Source organism: Pelophylax lessonae, assembly GCF_965119305.1.
Source record: "Pelophylax lessonae genome assembly, chromosome: 1".
Taxonomy (NCBI): domain Eukaryota; kingdom Metazoa; phylum Chordata; class Amphibia; order Anura; family Ranidae; genus Pelophylax; species Pelophylax lessonae.
In genome coordinates this window covers 330,798,534-330,818,410 of record NC_138768.1, presented here as the reverse complement: position 1 = coordinate 330,818,410, position 19,877 = coordinate 330,798,534, and the positions used below count along the sequence as shown (strand labels likewise).

The 19,877-nt window shown below is 48.2% G+C and overlaps 1 protein-coding gene across 2 annotated transcripts in view; it reads left to right on the top strand.

Annotated features, from left to right (window-relative positions):
* LOC309548092 (polyadenylate-binding protein 2) overlaps window positions 1-19,877 on the top strand; it is a 63,661-nt gene that overhangs the window by 27,216 nt on the left and 16,568 nt on the right. The window contains exons 1-2 of one of the 2 annotated variants that reach the window (XM_082248056.1): window positions 9,056-9,419; window positions 19,514-19,628. In XM_082248056.1, coding sequence (XP_082104182.1) covers window positions 9,102-9,419; window positions 19,514-19,628 — 433 coding nt within the window. In that variant the 5' untranslated portion in view covers window positions 9,056-9,101. Of the gene's footprint in view, window positions 1-9,055; window positions 9,420-19,513; window positions 19,629-19,877 lie in introns of those variants that run through there. The other variant, XM_082248057.1, reaches the window with a different exon arrangement.

The window sequence follows — 19,877 nt, the reverse complement described above, 5'->3', positions numbered from 1 at the left end:
CCCCATTCACTTGAATCGGTCGTATTCGGCTGGCAGTACTTCCCACTGAATCTAACAAGTGGTACAATACTTGCCAATAAGCAAACCAGCATGGCTGTAGCAAGTATACAACACTGTGTGGCTGCCTTTGTAGCTTGGGGGAGGAGATGGGTTGTAAAAATTACTAAATTGCTTGTTTTTACCACCCCCCAAACGCAAGTGTAAACTTAGCCAAATAGAATACAGAGGTATTGGGGAAGGCTGGAAAAAAATGTATAGAAAAATTACTCCCATCTGTTTAAAGAGGACCCAAACTGTTAAAGCTGTGTCTGAAAAAGGCAAGCAGAGGACAAAGAATTGGGTTGCTAGTGGTTCTCCTAATGGTTTTCTGCTGATATTTTCCCCCATTCTTACTAACCATGCCTGGTCTGTACTGGCTTTGTGTAAAGGCAGCCAATGTTGGTAAAAGCAGGGCTTTACTGTTTTCTGTCAGAGCTGTCCCCTGCTGACTGGAGATCTAATTACTAGGGGAATAATAAAAGGTGCAGAATAAAGGTGGATGAAGCACAAATCCAGAAAATGGATGAATGAGAAGTGTGGTTATCCTTGTACTACAGCTATCTCTCCAGCAAGAACCGCAAACAGCTAAATGGTGACATCACCAAATCATGTGAGACTAGCAGTGACGGGACAGCAGTGCTTTAATGCACTTCAGAGACACAACTATGAGACTCAGAAGCACAGAAACTGCTTAGCTATTTTTAGGACTAATTCAAGACAGTAAATATTTCAGGGTACAGTTTAGGTAAAGTTAGCCTTTTTGTCCGCTATATTGTTTAATTCTACCTTATTACACAATTGTTAATTTCTCTTTCTTTCATTGACGCCGGCTCCTGATTCTTCTTAACCATTAGATTATACTGCCCCCTACAGGAGTAGGACACTAGGCAGGAGTAGGACACTGGGCAGTCCCAGGGGGTATACACCCGCACTCTGCTATAGGCACTGTTTTTTTCTGCCTAGTCAAGAGTAAGGACCTAGTTTCTTGCTAGGATCTCTGGTCCTGGTCATTTTTTTCCTTTTTTAAATAGATTTTTTCTTATCTTTGTTATTTTGTACCTGTGAGAATCTACTATCAACTGCTGGACTTGGCGATGGACTGGATAATCTAGATCCAGAGGGTTCCCCCAGTCTGGCCAGCTGGCGTGCACAGGCCTCAGCTCCGTGCTAGGTTGGCAGCGACATAGGTCCACTGGACGGGGCCTGGCCTGCGAGTTAAACGTCTCGCACATCTACAGTTTATCTGTGATACCTCTTTGGATGCGGCTCCATTAATTTTAGGCTGTCTGTATCAGCAGTGGTCCTTTGGCGGCTAATCTGGCTGACAATGCTGGTCTGCGGACCAGACTTCTAAGAAGGCCTTATCTGATCTCCCCTTTGTGGGGGATTGCCTGTTTGGAGTTTCCTTGGATGACATCATTAAGGATCTCACATGGGGAAGAGTACTTTTCTTCCGCAGGCTACCGAGGGCAAGGAGCCCCGTCGTAGACATGGGCCATTCTTCTCGGCTCATACAAGGTTTTTTTCGTCCCTCAAGGGATAAAAGTTCCAAGAGGACATGGCGTGGCAAGCCAGAGGGGCTATTCCAGACCTGCGTACAAGGCTTCCTCTGCCTGAAGGGGCGCCCTCACCCATATCTGGGGTGGAGGGACATCTTTGCTGATTTTCCGGATCCGTTGACCTCTCTGGTACAAGTCATTCGGTCCAGCTACTAGGGATGTAACGATATTGCCGCCATCGCGGTATCGCGACGGTTACCGTGTCCCGATATCGTCGTGGTTGGGGCACGGTTTTGCAGGCGGCAAATGATCAGGGGCGGCCGCTAGAAGAAAAAAAAATAGCCGCGGCTGGGACTCGATTATTAGTCAAATTCATTGGTCTGGCCGCCGTCTGTCACGGACGGTCACTCACCTGTCACCTCCCTAGTGCTTACTGCTTACTGGCCGAGCCGAGGCGAGCGGCTGCCAGTTGGTTTGGAGCAGTGTGGGTGGGCGGGCTTGTGGGGCGGAGGCGGAGCCAGCGCACGAGAGCGGCGGAGTCTGACTCGGCGGAGCAGCTTCCAGGGCAGGCAGGCAGCCAGGCACCAGGAAACAGCACCACACTACACAGGCAAGAGAAAGACACCGGACCGCCGGTGAGTGTAATGTCACGGGTGTAAGTGAGGTGAGCTTGTGCAACATTTTAGGAGGAAGTGGCTGTTTATTTCAGCAATATGGTGCTGTGTAAAAATGAACTCACACTGCTGTCAGCGTTACCCTGCATGCCTACCAAAGCCTCCAGCTATCAGAAAGGGGGGGGAAGACGCTCCAGTTCCCTTCGTGTGCAGCTACTCCACCAGGCCCTGTGTCCCTGTTGGCCGCCCATTCTACGTCACCATTCCAATATGGCATCTCAGTAGGGCATCTTCCTCGCTCAGCAGCCTGCAGGGGAGGAAGTAGCTGTTCCCAATCCTCCCCTGCTGGGCATTATTCCCAAGGTCATGGTGTTATTATTACTGAGAACTTAGAGAACTGGAGCAGTAGGAAGGAACAGGCTCAGGATTGTGGGTCTAAAGATAAATTAAATGAAAAAAAAAAACACTGACGCCAGTGCCACTATCATACTGATGGAATTCAAGTAGTGTATCTGTGGTCATTAAATAGTATTTAACAATACCGTGAGCTTTTCCACAATATCGCAATAAATATCGTACCGTGAGGTCAATATCGAAATTGTATCGTACCGTGAGATTTTGATATCGTTACATCCCTACCAGCTACAAGATCGAGTTTGGTCTTTTCCTCCGAAAACGTTTGACTCTTCCAACCTGTTTACGGGGTCATTTTGGGGCAGTGCAAGACTTGTTACTTTGTGGGGTGATTGTCCTGGTTCCGGCTTCAGAATATTTTCAGGGTTTTTACTCAAACCTGTTTACAGTTCCCTGAAAGGAAGACAAGGTACGTCCAATTCTGGACCTCAAGGCGCTAAACTGCTTTGTGCAGGTACAGAAGTTCGGAATGGAGTCTATTTGCATGGTAGTGGTGTCCCTACATATTTGGGATTTTCTCGCTTCTATCGACATCAAGGACGCCTACCTTCACATTCCAATATGTGCCGGTCACCAGTGATTCCTCCACTTTGCTGCGGGCGAGGAGCATTATCAGTTTGTGACATTCACCTTTGGTCTCGCCTCTGCTCCTCGGGTCTTCACAAAGTGTTGGCCCCGGTGCTAGCATTGTTGTTTCAGTGGAGGATCGCGGTACTGGGGTACCTGGCTGATCTTCTTCTGCGAGCAGAGTCTATCTGGGTGGATTTGGCCTCAGCCAGAGTGTTGCTTCCTCTGGAAAAACTCCAGAAATTGCAGGAGGCAATTCAGCTTCTGTTGTCCAGCAGACGATCATCCCTCCAGACTTGCATGCAGGTGCTGGGCCTGATGGTGTCTACCTTCGAGAGCTTGCGTGGAGGTCCTGTAGAACTGGGGCTGAGACTGATCAGGATCCAGCAGAAGAAGTAGGTAGAAAGTCCGGAGCAGGCTGAGGGTCAAACACAGGTAAGCAGGCAATCCAGGTCCAGGCTGGGGGGTCAAGGCACTGGAGACGGGAGGCAAGACTGGGTCACAAGCAGAAGGTTGAGGCACAGGGGACTAAAGGGGAATCCGGGTCGCAGGCATAGGCTCAAACACAGGAGGCAGGAACAAAGTCCTTGAAACAAGCCGAGGTCGGGGCCAGGAGAAGTTCAGAGTAGGTCAGGGTCCCTGAGCAGAGAGCTGGTGACTGTCAGTTACTGGCTCTCTGCTGTGCCCCCCTGTGCTCACTGGATTGCTAGGCTGCGAAGGGGGCCTAGCACACTCTCCTGATTTCTTGGTTCGGCAGGACCCGTGCAATAAAAATGACTTGCCTACCCAAACTTTTACACTATTTTAGGGTCCTTCCAATACCAATTCCCAGCCATATAATGTGCATTGAAGAAGAAAAACTCTTGAAATTATTTTGGCATCATTACAGGCCTGCAAAACAGCAGGTGGCCTAGGTGTACCAAACCTAAGAATATACTATATTGCAGCCCAAATCACACCTTTTAGCATCACTACATGCTTCTTGTAAATTGCCCCTCTGGACTCCTAATACTATCCTCGAATGAATATCACTCCCCATATTTAACCTAATCTTAACACCAACAACATCAAATAATAGAACCCATTAGGCAGCATTTTCCAAGCCAATGGAACCTTGTTAAATACCTCAACAATATGTTTTCACCTCACCTCCAACTCTCAAGGGATTCTGCATAACCCCCATTTCTCTCCACACATGAGAACCCACAGGCCTTTCAATAGTGGCATTTACAAGGGGTTAAATATGTATATGACCCCATCCCTCCCAAATCGTTTACAGGGTCTCTTTGGGGCAGTTCAAGACTTGTTACTTTAGGGTGTGATTGTTCCGGTCCCAATTTCAGAACTTTTTCAAGGGTTTTTACTCAAACCTGTTTACAGTTCTTAGGAAGGAAAGCAAGGTACATCCAGTTCTGGACCTCATGGCGCTAAACTGCTTTGTGCAGGTACAAAACATCTGCATGAAGTCTATTTGCATGGTAGAGGTGTCCCTACATCAGGGGGTTTTCTTCTCGCTTCTATCGACATCAAGGACGCTTACCTGCACATTCTAATATGTGCCGGTCACCAGCACTTTGCAAGGAGCAGGATCAGTTTGTGGTGTTGACCTTTGGTCTCGCCTCCGCTCCTCCTGTCTTCACAAAAGAGTTGGCCCCGGTGCTGGCATTGCTTGAGTCAGCAGGGGATCGCGGTACTGGGGTACCTGGGCAATCTTCTTTTGTGAGTGTAGTCTCCGACTGCTCTGATGGACATCTGGAGATTACTCTGTGAACTCTAAGGGAGTTAGGTTAGATTATGAACCTTCAGAAGTCTGCTTTGGTTCTGTCCTAAAAAACTGGACCATCTGGGGTCTGACTCTGAACTCGGTCTCAGCCAGAGTGTTTCTTCCTCTGAAAGAACTCCAGACATGGCAGAAGACAATTCAGCTTCTTCTGTCCGGGCTTGCATGGGGGTGCTGGGCCTGACGGTATCCACCTTCAAGGCGGTCTGTTTCCACAGTTCCACACAAGATCTCTGCAAAAGAGATTCAGGTGAAATAGGACAAGGATCAATGGTCTCTAGAGGTGGCTTCGTTCTCCGGGACTTTGACAGGGAATATCCTTCTTCCCCTGTACTGCATGGTTGTCACCACGGTTGCCAGCCTGTCCGGGGGGGAGGTGTCCTCAGCACAGATGTGCTCAGGGGGTCTGGACTCTGGCTGAGTCCAGACTGCAGATTAACGTACTGGAACTCTGAGCAGACTTGTCTGGCTCATTGGACAATTCGTCTTCAGGGGTGTCTGGTACGAATTTATTCGGACAAGGCCACGGTTGTGGTCTATGTCAATCACCAAGAAGTGCCCTTGCAGCTCAGTAAGTAGCCATCATTCTAAGGTGGGCTGCCGATTCATTCCAGTCCTCTTTAACTCCTGCCACGACTCCTGTGCAGGATAGAGACAGAAAGGATTCCGGTCATTCTAGTGGCTCCAGACTGGCCTCAACGGTCTTGGTACGCTGATCTGGTACGGCTGGTCTACAATGCTCCTTGGGGACTTCCTCTCAGGGAGGATCTGCTGTCCCAAGGACCAATCTTCCATCCTGCTTTACAGTCACTGGCTTTGACGGCTTGGCTGTTGAACGCCAGGTGCTGAAGGATAGAGGTTTGTTTGAGTTGGTGATTCCTACGCTGTTGAAAGCTAGGAAATCTACTTCTAGGAAGATCTCCCGTTGTAGGTGAAAGACATACATTGCGTGGTGTGAGTCTTTTGGGATTCATCCTCGCTCCTTCTCAGTGGATCGAATCTTAACCTTCCTTCAACGGGGGGGTTTAACAGGAATTGGCCTAGGGCTTTCCCTCATCATGCGTCAGTGAAGCAGGTTTGCAAGGCGGCCACCTGGTCGTCAATGCACACTTTTACAAAGTTTTTACAAAGTGGATGTTTTGGCATCTGCAGATGCTTCTTTTGGCCGCAAGGTTTTGCAGGCTGCTGTTTAGAGCAGTGGTCCTCAACTCCGGTCCTCAAGGCCCACTAACAGGCCAGGTTTGCAAGATAACTAAATTACATGACAGGTGATCTCATTTGCTGCTCAGTGATTGCAGTATTCTAGTCTGCATCTCCCCAAGGTAATACTTAAAATCTGGCCTGTTAGTGGGCCTGAGGACCGGAGTTGAGGACCACTGATTAAGAGGACCTGGTCCTCTTTGAGGGTGTATTGTTTTTCAAGTGAGCGCCAGTTGTTTATGGTAGAGCTCTATGTTACCTGATTGGCTATGGTTAGCCTGGGGAATTTTTTTTTTTATGTTTTTCCCACCCCTCATGTTTCACACTGCTTTGGGACGTCCCAATGGTTAAAAAGGATCAGGAGTTGTGTCTGTTATGAACGAAAAAGAAAATGGGATTTTTGACTTACCCTAAAATCCATTTCTCTGATGCTCATTTACGGAAACAGCACCCACCCCCTCTGTGGAGTTGGCTTTCTTCTGACACTGCTAGTAACAAAACTATACCTATAGCTGAGAGTGGGTGTATATCCCCTGGGACTGCCCATAAACGTAGTCAAGCTTTTTCCTGCCTAGTATCCTACTCCTGTAGGGGGTAGTATAACCCAATGGTTAAAAAGAATTAGGACCTGTGTCCGTCAATGAACACTAGAGAAATGGATTTTACGGTAAGTCAAAAAAATCCCATTTTTTTTTTTGCTAGAAGATTACTTAGAACCCCTAAATATTGTATTTATTTATTTATATATATAGCAAAGGCCCTATAGAATGATGGGTGTTGCAAATTGTTATGCCACATAGTATTTGCGCAGCAGTTTTTTAAACGTAAATAAAAAAAAAAATACACTTTACCTTATGTGTGCTGCAATCACCATTTACATATGTGTGCAGGATTAACGTATGCATTAGCATTTGCGCGTAAGCATGGGGGTGCTTTACATATTTTTTTTTTTAATTATATAATACCAAAATTTATTTTTTACACTTTTTTTGGTTTAATTTTATTGCTATCCGAAGGGATAAACAACATCCCTTCTGACAGCATGGGCTGTGACAGGTCCTCTTTATGGAGAGATCTGGGGTCTATTAGACCCCAAATCTCTCCTCTGACTACCAGTGCAGCCGATCAGACACAGGTGGGTCTGATCGGCTGCTTTCCTCCCCGCTATCGGCCAAGTAAACAAAGAGGTGGAACTTGAAGTGAGGACATACTCGTCGCTTCCTGTTTCCAAGGTCACAGAGAGAGAGAAAGAGAGAGAGAAACAACGTCAGTTCCTCTCTCTCTTCCGTGCAGCCAATGCCGCAGGTCGCATCGCTCCCAGGCTCTGCAATCAGACGGTAGAGCCTGGGAGAGGTGGCACCTCCTTCTGCCACCCACAGTAGCTATTTAGCTACAAAGGGAATCGCTGGCTGCAAATTTTCATACCAGGATGCCTGTAGGTGAAGGCATCATCCTGGTATAACTACTGCATCCCAAGGATGTCCATCGACATCCTATGGGCAGGAAGTAGACAAATAATAAGCTTGCTATAGGCCAGTAGGGAAAGGCTTCACTGCTGGGTTCCCTTACCCTGAATGGCAGTGGCAGCACCCGAGAGCCGATACGAAAATTGGCTTTGGGTGCCGTCATTGTGGGAACCCTGGACAGGCAGAACTCCTCGAACTCTGCACACTGTACATAGTGCACTCCTGATTAGGGTGACCACATTTCCTAACTGCCATTCAGGGACACTTACTTTCCAAGTGCATTTCGTCAAACTTATATGTGAGACTGGCAAAAACATCTGTCTGTGCATTTTTCAGTATTTCTGCACACTTTAACTGGCGACTTAGCTATCTCTGAAGAAATAGAAAACAAAACAAGTTGCATTAAAGAACAGTTTTTTTAATTTTTTTCTTAATGAGCAGGAACTTTTACAAAATATGAATACTTTACCAACCATAAATAACAGACTGCAAAACAAATTTACTACACGTTTTACAAGTCCAACTTTCTAAGCAATAAATATTTGCTGCCCTGAACACAAAGGAAAGAATAGGCAGACATCCATTAAAAAGTTAAACTTACATTTTGTCCTCTTAAATGCTGATAATAATGGCCGTTGGATTACAGACAGTCAGTTACAGCAGGCTGAGGCGCCGCACAGTAGAGATCCTGACTCTGGCTGATGTCACCGTCGTCACGTGACTCGGCCGCGCACTGCGTGCAGCAAGGCAGGGGAGGAGCCACACACACACTGGACAGTACTATGCGATGCCGATCTGATTCGGCGATCGCATAGTATAAGGAAGTAACTGTCACAGCACAGCAGCTCACGGGCTCAGATCATTCCGGGACACTGCATTGTCCCGGAATGAGGGTGACCGGGACCTGGGACAGACTCTCCAAATGCGGGACTTTCCCGGGCGATCCGGGACACGTGGTCACCCTACTCCTGATCTCTGCACTCTATATGTAGCAAATGACTGAACTTTGCATATATCGTCTTACACATACACCTGGCCCTTTTAAAGGCAATCATAATGCCAATGCGGCCCTCTATTAAATTGAGTTTGATAACCCAGTACTCTAACCCTTTACAGCTGCCTTGACCACTGACACCTGTAAAGAAAATACAGTTGACAGGTTTACATATTTCTAAAGGAACATGAAGAATACCACTATGCTCACTCTTAAAACAAATCAACAATGGCGGCTTCCTTGTTCGCGGTTTTCCCCCTGAAAACACCCACCCTTCCCGAGGGGACGTCCAATTTCCATCCCACACACAGTAGGCGGCGGCGCTGATACTGCGCATGTCCGTCAAACAGCCAATCCTACTAAACCGGATGGGCGGGATTTCTTAGTGGCGCCTGAGGAAACAATAAACTATAGAAGAGCCAATCGGCAGCTAGGTATAGAATGATTGATCGCACTGTGCGCCAATCCCAGTTGTAGCTCGGTTACAAGGGTTAGCTCTGCGGCTGCTGGCTCCTATCTCTTCTCAAGATGGCGGCGGTGTCCTCAGCAGCGGCACTGCGTGGGACTGACTACGAGAACGGACTTCATAGCGGATCAGGCTCGGCGGGTGCAGGCCAGGATCCCGGCGAGGACGACCCCATGGGCCGCGGAGGGCTGGAGCTCGATTTGGAGTTGCTGGGCCCGGGCAGAAGAAGCCGGAGGATAGGTGGGAGAGTGGCCACAGGAAGGAGGTCGGGAGGACGAGGGAGTACTGGGAGCGGAGGAGCCGGGGGATTGGAGGAGCTGGAAGAAGAAGAGGAGGAAGAGCCCGGGGAACTAAGCGGAGATCCCGCCATCGAGGACCCGGTGAGAGCTGAGTGGTGGGGGCAGGATGTGAGGGGGGGAAGGGAGGAGGAGGCTCTGGGGAAAACCATGACATGGAGGTTCCTCTGATCGCTCGTGGATACAGCTAGGCCTCAGATCATAGATTGCAGTATGAGGCCCAGCACCGCATGGGGCATGTAGGAGGTCTCACACAAACTGCACCCATCTGATCAGGTGTGCCCACAGCCCCCATTTCAGGTGAATGTGCTCCTGCATTGATCGTACCATCTTAGGCCTCATGCGCATGGCCAAAAACAATGCCTCTGCTAGGTACACCAGACTTTTTATTTTTTTGTAGCATAATATTTGCACAAATGTTTATCAAACATTAATTTTTTTAGGGAGAAAAAAAAACTGGTGAACTTATAGAATATGCACACAATAAAATAAACGTGTCGCATTTAAAATTGCATTTCCATAGAATGGTGACAAACTAGGGTGCGTTAACCCCTTGGCGCTGGCTCCCGCTCACCTTTTTAGGGGTTTGGCATTCTGGGAGGTGGGCCGGGGCTCGTGGTCACATGATCCCAATTGTAAGCGATCTGTGCGCTAGGCCACAGAGAGGCCGAATATTGGCGTTCGATCGGTGCCTAGGGGTTAAAGTGGAGCTTTGGTGCCGATTCACATTTGTGCGATCACAGAGATCGCATGTAATTCGGAGCGCACTGCTCCTAAAATTAAATGCGATCTCTGTGCGGTGCAAATTCAGCCATACAGTTCCTATGGCTGAATCCGCTGTGAACACGCAGAGGACCCTTTTTTCGGTCTGCAGGAGAATAGGATTGCATGGTGGTTCACACTAGTGCGAACTTTCTGATCGTAATGCGATCTGATCTGGGAGTGTCATTCTTTGAATTGACACCCCCAGCGTATCGCATATGGCAGTGTGAACTGCCTGTGTTGCGCAGCGTTCCCGCATCGCAGAAATGTGAACTGGCATTTACTCTACCAATCAACATAATTAGTAATCCTTCTACTGTTAGAATTAGTAAATAGGAATGTACAACACATGTACTTGTGTTAAACTTTGTTTTTACTTACAGCAGTTACGTCTCGGTATCTTTCCTAGGCAAAAAATGTCCTACATACCAGGCAAGGAGGAGGGATTTTTTCGGCTATGCTCTCTCCTGCATGCATACTTGAGCTAAGGGCAGGAAGTAAGTGCTATGTAAATTGCCCTTACTCAAGATGGCCACGGCCAGAAATGCTAGGGGGTGTTTTTTTTTCTAAAGATTTCTCATCAAAATAAAGCATAGAGACGTGGGTGGGTGGTGGAGTTTGCGTTGAATAGTATAAATATACTTTAACTTTATTGAAGTATTAAAATTACATCACTGGTGATTTTATTTAAGGATCGACCGATTATCGGCAAAGGTGCCAATATGCACTTTTCCCGATAAATCGGAATCAGCCCCTGAGGTTACCGATATTTCGGGGAAGTGCTTGTACCGGAGTGATGCCTGCAACTAGAGGCATCACTCCAGTATCGGCGTCCATAGCCGATGGTCAGCTGTCTTGTACTGACAACCGATGCGGCTGAGAAGCCGCACGGCTGTCATTACAAGAAGTGGAAAGGGATGCCCCCCCTGCCTTCCGCGGCTCACCCGGGTCTCCTGTCCCACCGGGAGACCCGGGCAGCCTGCCTGCACAGCCACCAAAGAGAAGACCAGATCAAAGCCACATTCGGCTCTGTTCGAGTCTCCATTTAAAAACCCGGAAGTGATGTCATGGCATCACTTCCGGGTACTGGCGCCAAATTAAAAAAAAAGTTACAGCATTCAAAACAGCCAAACTTGGCGTTTTGAATGCTTTTATGTGCAGAGGAGGGGTTTGGGGTCTTTTAGACCTCCAGATCCCTCCACAAGAGTACCTGCCAAAAAAAAATGAATGTACGAAAATATCAGCCAATACCGATATGCGATGACCAAAATATCGGCAATAAAAAAATATATCGGTCGATCACTAATTTTAATACTTCAATAGTTACCAAGGAGTGCAGCAATATTCCGGATTTTTTCATGTTTCTGAGCTGTGCAGCACCCTGGGTTCCTGTTCACAACGTGTGAGTCGGTCACTCACCTAGAGTGGCATTTTTTTGGCTTTACGTCCCCCTCCTTGGCTGAGAACAGCAGCAAGGCGCCATATGCTCCCACAGCTGTCTGAGCCATTGAGGAGAAAAAGGCGGGGCAATGGCTGTCTGAATGGATACACTGAGCTTTGGCTTGGCTGCCCCTGTAGTATGCTGCTTGCTGTGTGGGCACTCAATGGGACAGAGTGGCCAGGAGCACCCAAGAAGAGGATCTTGGCTGCTCTGTCCTATACCTCCTGCACAGAGCTGGTAAGTAGAACTGCTTTAGGTTTCGAAACCAATTTGAAAAAGCCGACTTATCATTCCTTATTGGTGGCCATCTTGCGTAAGGGCAAGTGATTTATGTAGCATTTATTTCCTGGAATCCATCTGCTTTTAGCTCAGGCATGAGGGTGTGCTTAGCTGGGGAAACCACTCCTCCCCTCCTGAAGGCTCCTGGGATGTCTGATCTCATTTGCCTATGGAGGAAGTAACTGAAGAAATGTAAAAGAGTAAAACAAGTAGATGTAATATACTTTCTGATCTATTTACAAATGCTAGCATAAGGATTAAGAATAATCCATGTTTGAGTGAAGTTCCACTTTAAAAGCCTTTACATGTTTACCAGTTTGGAGTTAAATGGGTCTAGTGCTAGAATGAATGCTCTGATCGTGGTGATGCTTCTTCTGATCACCCTGTACATGTGTGCGGGACCTACGTGCACAGGAGATGGGAGTGCATTAAATGTTTGTTACATTAGATTTTTTGGAGGGGAGCATATGAGCATGATTGACATGCGTACGTAGATATGTAAATTAATTCTAGTGCATAGAAAAAGTTAATCTACCCAATAGAATGGTTTTAACACTCATATGTAATTGTACATATGCACATAAACACTGTTATAGTTGCAAAATTAGAGGCGTTTTTCCTCCCAAGCGCTGGCAGAAAAAAGCAGCATAAATTATTGTGCCTATATGCACAAGGCCATATAAGAAAATGTAAAAATGGAAGCCATGCATGCGTCTTTTTTTCCATCGCTCACTTTCAATAGGAATAATCCTTTAGTTAACTATACATTTAATTTGCTTCTCAGCATCTAACTTACATTTTCAAAGCTTACCTGAACAAGCTGAAGATAGAAGCTGATTGGTTGTTAACCACTTCTACTGCAGATTCTGCCCACTTCAGCTTGATGCCTGGTTCACACTTGTGCGGGTGGTCCCCACTGCGGGGACTGCAGCCACAACCCACCTGCTTAAAAAGCACAGGAGATGCATGCTAGGACTATTAATCCCAATGGTACCCACACACACTGGTGATTGCAGCAGCGGCTTTCCAGACTGGGAACCCTACTGCACTTATTTGTGTAGGCTGCAATTTAAAAAATGATGCGTGGACCCTTTCCCTGGATTTTCAGGGGCACAGCAGCCTATTCAAATGGGTAGACTTCCATGCCCACACAAAATGAGTCTCTCAGTAGTATGAACCATGCCATAGGGCAGGACTCAACAAATCCTGCCACTGAATGCTTCCACCTCCCTGCTAATGTATCCCGAGCTCCAGCCATCTGCACGGGCCTAAGACCTGCATAGTGGGGTCTGCTGTGAGAAAGAAAGTGGACACTTGTCCGCTCTTCTCCCCATAGGCCCCTTTCACACTTGCGGACCGCACCGTTCATATCCGCCTGTCAAGTTTTTCAGGTGGATCTGAACGGATGCCCCATGCATCTCTATGGGGCATCGGATGTCAGCGGAGACATGTCCGCTGACATCCGATCCTGTCCGTCAAATCCGGACCGATGGAAACCCCAATTTTCCATTCGTCCGGATGAGAACGGACAAGTGGTCTGTTCTCATCCTATTCCCCCATATAGGAGAGCGGGGATCTGACACCTCCGTCTCCGCACCAATAAGCTTCTACTTTTTTTGCATTGCTTAACCACTTGCCGACCACATTACAAGTGGCTCTCCTGTCGAATCACCTACCTATTATGTGATCCGGCACTTCTGGGGTTGTGGGCACTTGCTCTTAGGCCCGGCACAAGCTGATCAGCAGATGGCGAATAATGGATGACTGCCGACACCCGCTGATCAGTGAGGAGAAAGACAAAATAGAGCTCTGCCTATGTAAAGGCAGAGTGCTGTCCTGTCTGACTGGGATTGTGCTGAATTTTGTTTCCCTGCAAAGTAGGGAATGAAATCCAGCACATCCCTTAGTAAAAGCACCACATAGTAAACACACACCTGTTAGGCACTAGGGATGATCGAACTTTTGAAAAGTTCGGTTCAACCAGAACACCTGAACTTCCTGAAAGTTCAGGTCCGGATTCCAGAACCCCATTGAAATCAATGGGACCCGAACTTCGGTAATCAAAAAACACAATTTTGAAGCCCTAAAACCCAATAAATGCCCCTAAAAAGTGCCAAGGGTTCTGGGTCACGCCCCAGGGACTATTAATCGCACAAAAAAAAGTTCTTAAAAATTGTCGTTTTCGATAGAGCGCCAACTATTGAAAAAAATTATTGAAAAAAAAAGAGATTTCTTTGGATTTAGTGTCTGGGGGGGTCTAAAAAGTGTACCTGTGAAGTCTCAGCTCTGTAGCATGTCCAGAACCAGAAAAAAAATTGTTTGTATTAGAATTGCAGTGGAGCAGGCATAGGGCTCCGCTCTTTTCACACCTGGGCGTTTTTGTTGCAGGCATTTTTTGGGCGTCTTTGGAGGCAGGCATAACATCTGAACTTCTGTGTAGGGGTATATATACACACACTTATGTGTATATATACACATACACACATAGGTGTGATAGGAGCGGAGCCCTATTCCTGCAAATAATTTCATTAGCGCAGGCATAGGGTTCTGCTACTTTCACACCTATATATGTGTATATATACATATGTGTGTGTGTGTGTATATATACCCCTACACAGAAGTTCAGATGTTATGCCTGCCTCCAAAGATGCCCAAAAAAAGCCTGCAACAAAAACGCCCAGGCATTTTTTGGGTGTCTTTGCAGGCAGGCATAACATCTGAACTTCTGTGTAGGGGTGTATATATATATATATATATATATATATATATATATATATATATATATATATACACACACACACACACACACACGTGTGATAGGAGCGGAGCCCTATGCCTGCAAATATTTCATGAGCCATCAAAAAATGAATGCTCAAATCGCAAAGCATAGAATTGCGTTATTTGCACAGGAATGCGGTGTGATTCACATGTGGCTTCCAGTGTGGACCTAGTCTCAATCTTTTTGTGAACAAAAAAAAACTGACTAATAAACTGGCACGTTTGCAAGGTTTGTTTTGTGAATTAACGGTTGCCCTAGGGCTTTATTCATACATGTATGAACAAGGACATGACATATTATGAAAAAACACAACTAGTCATTAAAAAAAAATATTGCAACAATTTACACACGCTAATGCACATACCTTTTCTACATGTTCTGCAGACTGCTGGCAGTTACTGCTGGTGCGGTTACTGCTTGTGGGTACTGCTGCTGGCTCCTGCTTGTGGGTACTGCTGCTGGCTCCTGCTTGTGGGTACTGCTGCTGGCTCCTGCTTGTGGGTACTGCTGCTGGCTCCTGCTTGTGGGTACTGCTGCTGGCTCCTGCTTGTGGGTACTGCTGCTGGCTCCTGCTTGTGGGTACTGCTGGCAGGTAGTGCTGGCCCATCAGCTCAGCCTGGTCAGCGCCCATCAGCTCAGCCTGGTCAGCGCCCATCAGCTCAGCCTGGTCAGCGCCCATCAGCTCAGCCTGGGCAGCGCCCATCAGCTCAGCCTGGGCAGCGCCCATCAGCTCAGCCTGGGCAGCGCCCATCAGCTCAGCCTGGGCAGCGCCCATCAGCTCAGCCTGGGCAGCGCCCATCAGCTCAGCCTGGGCAGCGTGTCCATAAATGCAGCCTGTTCAGTGCATGGGGATTAGAGAAAGGAGAGCCGCTGGATTACAGTGTGCTGTCTATCATAGGAGCCAGTCCAGGAGGTGCGACTTCGCATGACAGTGGCCTCCTTTTAAGCGGGAGATCCCCACTCTGTATAATCCGGTGGGTCCTGCTGGGAGCTGGCTTCAGACCTGTGGGTCCTGCTGGTTTCTGGCCATGACCTATGGCTCCTGCTGGTCACTGACCTGTGGGTCCATCTGGCTGCTAGCCACGGTCTGTGGCTCTTGCTGGTCATCGACCTGTGGCTCTTGCTGGTCATCGACCTGTGGGTCCTGCTGGCCACTAACCTGTGGGTCTTGCTGGTCACTAATCGGATGGTCATGCTAGCCAGCAGGACCTGTGGGCTATGGCCTACTGTGGGCCTGTTGGCCATGGCCTATAGGTCCTGCATGCAGCTGGCCATGGCCAGCTTCCAGCAGGACCTACAGATCAGTGGCCAGCAAGACCCACAGGTCGTGCCTAGCGGCCAGCTGGACCCACAGGCTATGGCCATCTCCCAGCAGGACCCACAGTGTTGAGGGCTTGAGGTTACTGGGTGGGCACTGGAGCAGGGAAAATGGGGGAGGGAGATAGATGGGATGATCATGTAGTGGTCAGCTGGGGATGTCAGGGTCTCTCATATCAGTGATGGTATCTGCCAGCTCAGTTCCAGGTACTCACACGGCCTCCTCCAGTCCTGGGGGGAGGGGGGGGGTGATCCTGTCCTGGGGTCAAGTACAGTTGCAACCAGCCCAGCAGCCTGAGCCAGTCGCATGCGTCCAGACTCCCTGGCGTGCCCTTCCTCTGCCTGCCTCCGATATCCGGGAGTTGTAGTTTGCTAGTGTAGCAATATTTCCAGGCATTGAGCCTGATGTGGGTCTGCCATGGTCACTGGTAACACCAACAGCACATTTAAGCTGATTGCCCAAGTGTGAGATCTGAGACAATGAACAGTCCGGCATCTTTGGTTTATTTTTTTTATTTTATATGGGGATGGGAGAAGGGAATGAGTGGGATACTCCTCTGGCTCAACTAGGTACAAAATGGGACACTTGAGAAAAAAAAATGCTTTTCAGCGCTAACCTGACGCCAGCTGGATGCCGACCAACGCTTGCTGGCGCTTGAAATCAGACTTGCTGTACTGTATTGAAACTGGCTTCTGACACTCTGGTTAGCTCAAAAGTCCTTGACTGTACTGAAGACTAACTTCTAATGCTCTGGTTAGCTCAAGTCTTTGACACCGCTCCCTCCAGTCCTTCCTGACTGAGGTAGCCTCTTGTAATTCTGCTGCAACTCTTAACACTGTACACTCTTAACACTGTACACTCTTAACACTGTACACTCTTAACACTGTACACTCTTAACACTGTACACTCTTAACACTGTACACTCTTAACACTGTACACTCTTAACACTGTACACTCTTAGCACTGTACACTCTTAGCACTGTACACTCTTAGCACTGTACACTCTTAGCACTGTACACTCTTAGCACTGTACACTCTTAGCACTGTACACTCTTAGCACTGTACACTCTGCACTTCAAGGCCCACACTGGCACCCGCTCTGCACTTCAGGGCCCACACTGGCACCCGCTTTGCTCTTCAGGGTCAACACTGGCACCCGCTTTGCTCTTCAGGGTCAACACTGGCACCCGCTTTGCTCTTCAGGGTCAACACTGGCACCCGCTTTGCTCTTCAGGGTCAACACTGGCACCCGCTTTGCTCTTCAGGGTCAACACTGGCACCCGCTTTGCTCTTCAGGGTCAACACTGGCACCCGCTTTGCTCTTCAGGGTCAACACTGGCACCCGCTTTGCTCTTCAGGGTCAACACTGGCACCCGCTTTGCTCTTCAGGGTCAACACTGGCACCCGCTTTGCTCTTCAGGGTCAACACTGGCACCCGCTTTGCTCTTCAGGGTCAACACTGGCACCCGCTTTGCTCTTCAGGGTCAACACTGGCACCCGCTTTGCTCTTCAGGGTCAACACTGGCACCCGCTTTGCTCTTCAGGGTCAACACTGGCACCCGCTTTGCTCTTCAGGGTCAACACTGGCACCCGCTTTGCTCTTCAGGGTCAACACTGGCACCCGCTTTGCTCTTCAGGGTCAACACTGGCACCCGCTTTGCTCTTCAGGGTCAACACTGGCACCCGCTTTGCTCTTCAGGGTCAACACTGGCACCCGCTTTGCTCTTCAGGGTCAACACTGGCACCCGCTTTGCTCTTCAGGGTCAACACTGGCACCCGCTTTGCTCTTCAGGGTCAACACTGGCACCCGCTTTGCTCTTCAGGGTCAACACTGGCACCCGCTTTGCTCTTCAGGGTCAACACTGGCACCCGCTTTGCTCTTCAGGGTCAACACTGGCACCCGCTTTGCTCTTCAGGGTCAACACTGGCACCCGCTTTGCTCTTCAGGGTCAACACTGGCACCCTCTTTACTTTTGCTCCTGCACCGGCTAGCTAGCTCCTGGATCCCTCTGACCTTCTCCGAAGTGGTCCCCTCTCAATAGACAGACCCCCAGGGGCAGTTTGCAGTACTCACGAATGGGAATGCTTTCCTGAAACTCTTCCCGTCTCCGCTCTGCTGGTCCTTGGCACCCCAGATCCTCTCTGCAGCTCAGTTCAGCCCTGTACCCCCTCAGGCAAGCTGCCTGGGATACCCGATTCTTCCTGTCAGGAAGAGACAGCCGTACCCTGCCTCCTGGGACTCTGCTTCCCGCCAAAGACAATCTGTCATGTGCTCCCCACAGACTTATACCCTCTCCCAGAATGCTCTGCGGCAGAATCTGCCCTTCCAGGATGGATGCAAGCCCTGGTGTGCTTTTGGTCAGGTTTCCTTCACTGCCCAATGAGAGCCCTCATTGGGACACAGTGGGGAGACTCCCCAACTCAACAGGCACACCTGGGAACACATGCCAGCCTAGCTATAAATCATTGCCCTGCTGATAAGCAGACAAGACCTACTACACTTTACCTAGCGCCTACCTTGTAGGGTGCTACGCTACTCTAAGTTCTCCACTCACTGGGAGCTTGAGTGCACATGGACTACAACTCCCAGAATGCAATAGTCGGCTGCCACGGCCCTGGCCTGACTTCCTCCGAATCCCAAAAAAACGGCAGTGAGCTGCATTGCCTGCAGTTCCGGGCCGCATGCGGCCCGTGGGCCGCAGGTTGGACATGCCTGGTTTAAAGCCTTCACTTGTCCTCAGGTCAGCACCTTGAAGCATTGGTCAATAATGCTACCTTCAAGACCAGTATCTTCTTAAAAACAAGCTTCCTTTCAGCACGTTTGTCCTGCTGAAAACACTACTATAAGATTCTTCCTGTTTTGTGGTCATGTGATTATGTGGCATGGCCTTGTTGCCAGTTTGAACAGAGGATCAGTGGTCATGCCAGATAGCGGGCTCTCTACCACAGTGATCCTGGATCTGCAGTTTCTGCCGAATAGTCATGTTGCTTGGCTGCCTTTTCTCTTTTCAAATATACTGGTAAGAAATTGTATTTATTGCCACATTCCAGGCCCTGTAAACTAGTGAAGTTATATTTAAGACTACTTAATAGCTGACTATGCAGTACCAATGTTAAGGGTCCATTCACACTGTGCTCTTTGGCATTGCGTTGTTGTGCATTGCCATTCTTATTGAATAGCCATGCACTTGTGCTGCTGTGAGCTGCAATGCACAGGGTGATCTGTGGTGAAAAAATAGGCTTATGAATGATTTTGGTGGGTACCATTTAAAAACGGCTGCAGTACAGCAGCAAGCCAAATGCACAATAAATCTCATTGCAGCGTATGCATCATCTCAGCACAATAGAATGTATGGACCTAAAGAACTATAACAAGGCCCGTGACATTGGGCTTACTATGTCTAGTTACCAAGCCAGTATTCATCTTTGGTAGGAGGTGTATTTGATCATGGCATAGTTTGTTTACTTTGTATCCATGGAAACTGGTAGTGATTTTTCTCATAAACTAGCATTATTACCTCTTATAAGCAGTGACATGCTTTCTTTAGTTAAAACATAAGCTGAATCCAATTACTGATATTTCTTAATATGTCATGCAGGAGCTTGAAGCAATTAAAGCTCGTGTTCGGGAAATGGAAGAGGAAGCAGAGAAATTAAAGGAGATGCAGAATGAGGTAGAGAAACAAATGAACATGAGCCCTCCACCAGGTAACGGTAAGAATCTAAACTGTACCTTTGAAGGCCTTCTATTCCATTGGTCAACTGAGTGTTTTTTAGTCCCCAAGTTGCCATTTTTACCCATTTGATTACTGAGAATGCTTTTTGATCATGTGCCAGTCCAGGCATGTGGGTGGATCCCGACTCAATGGTCGACACTGACGTCAGCAGAGAGCGGACTTAGGCCACTCTCTGCAAGCGGGTCACAGGAGTGCAAAACAAATTAACTCCTGTAATCCACAGGAG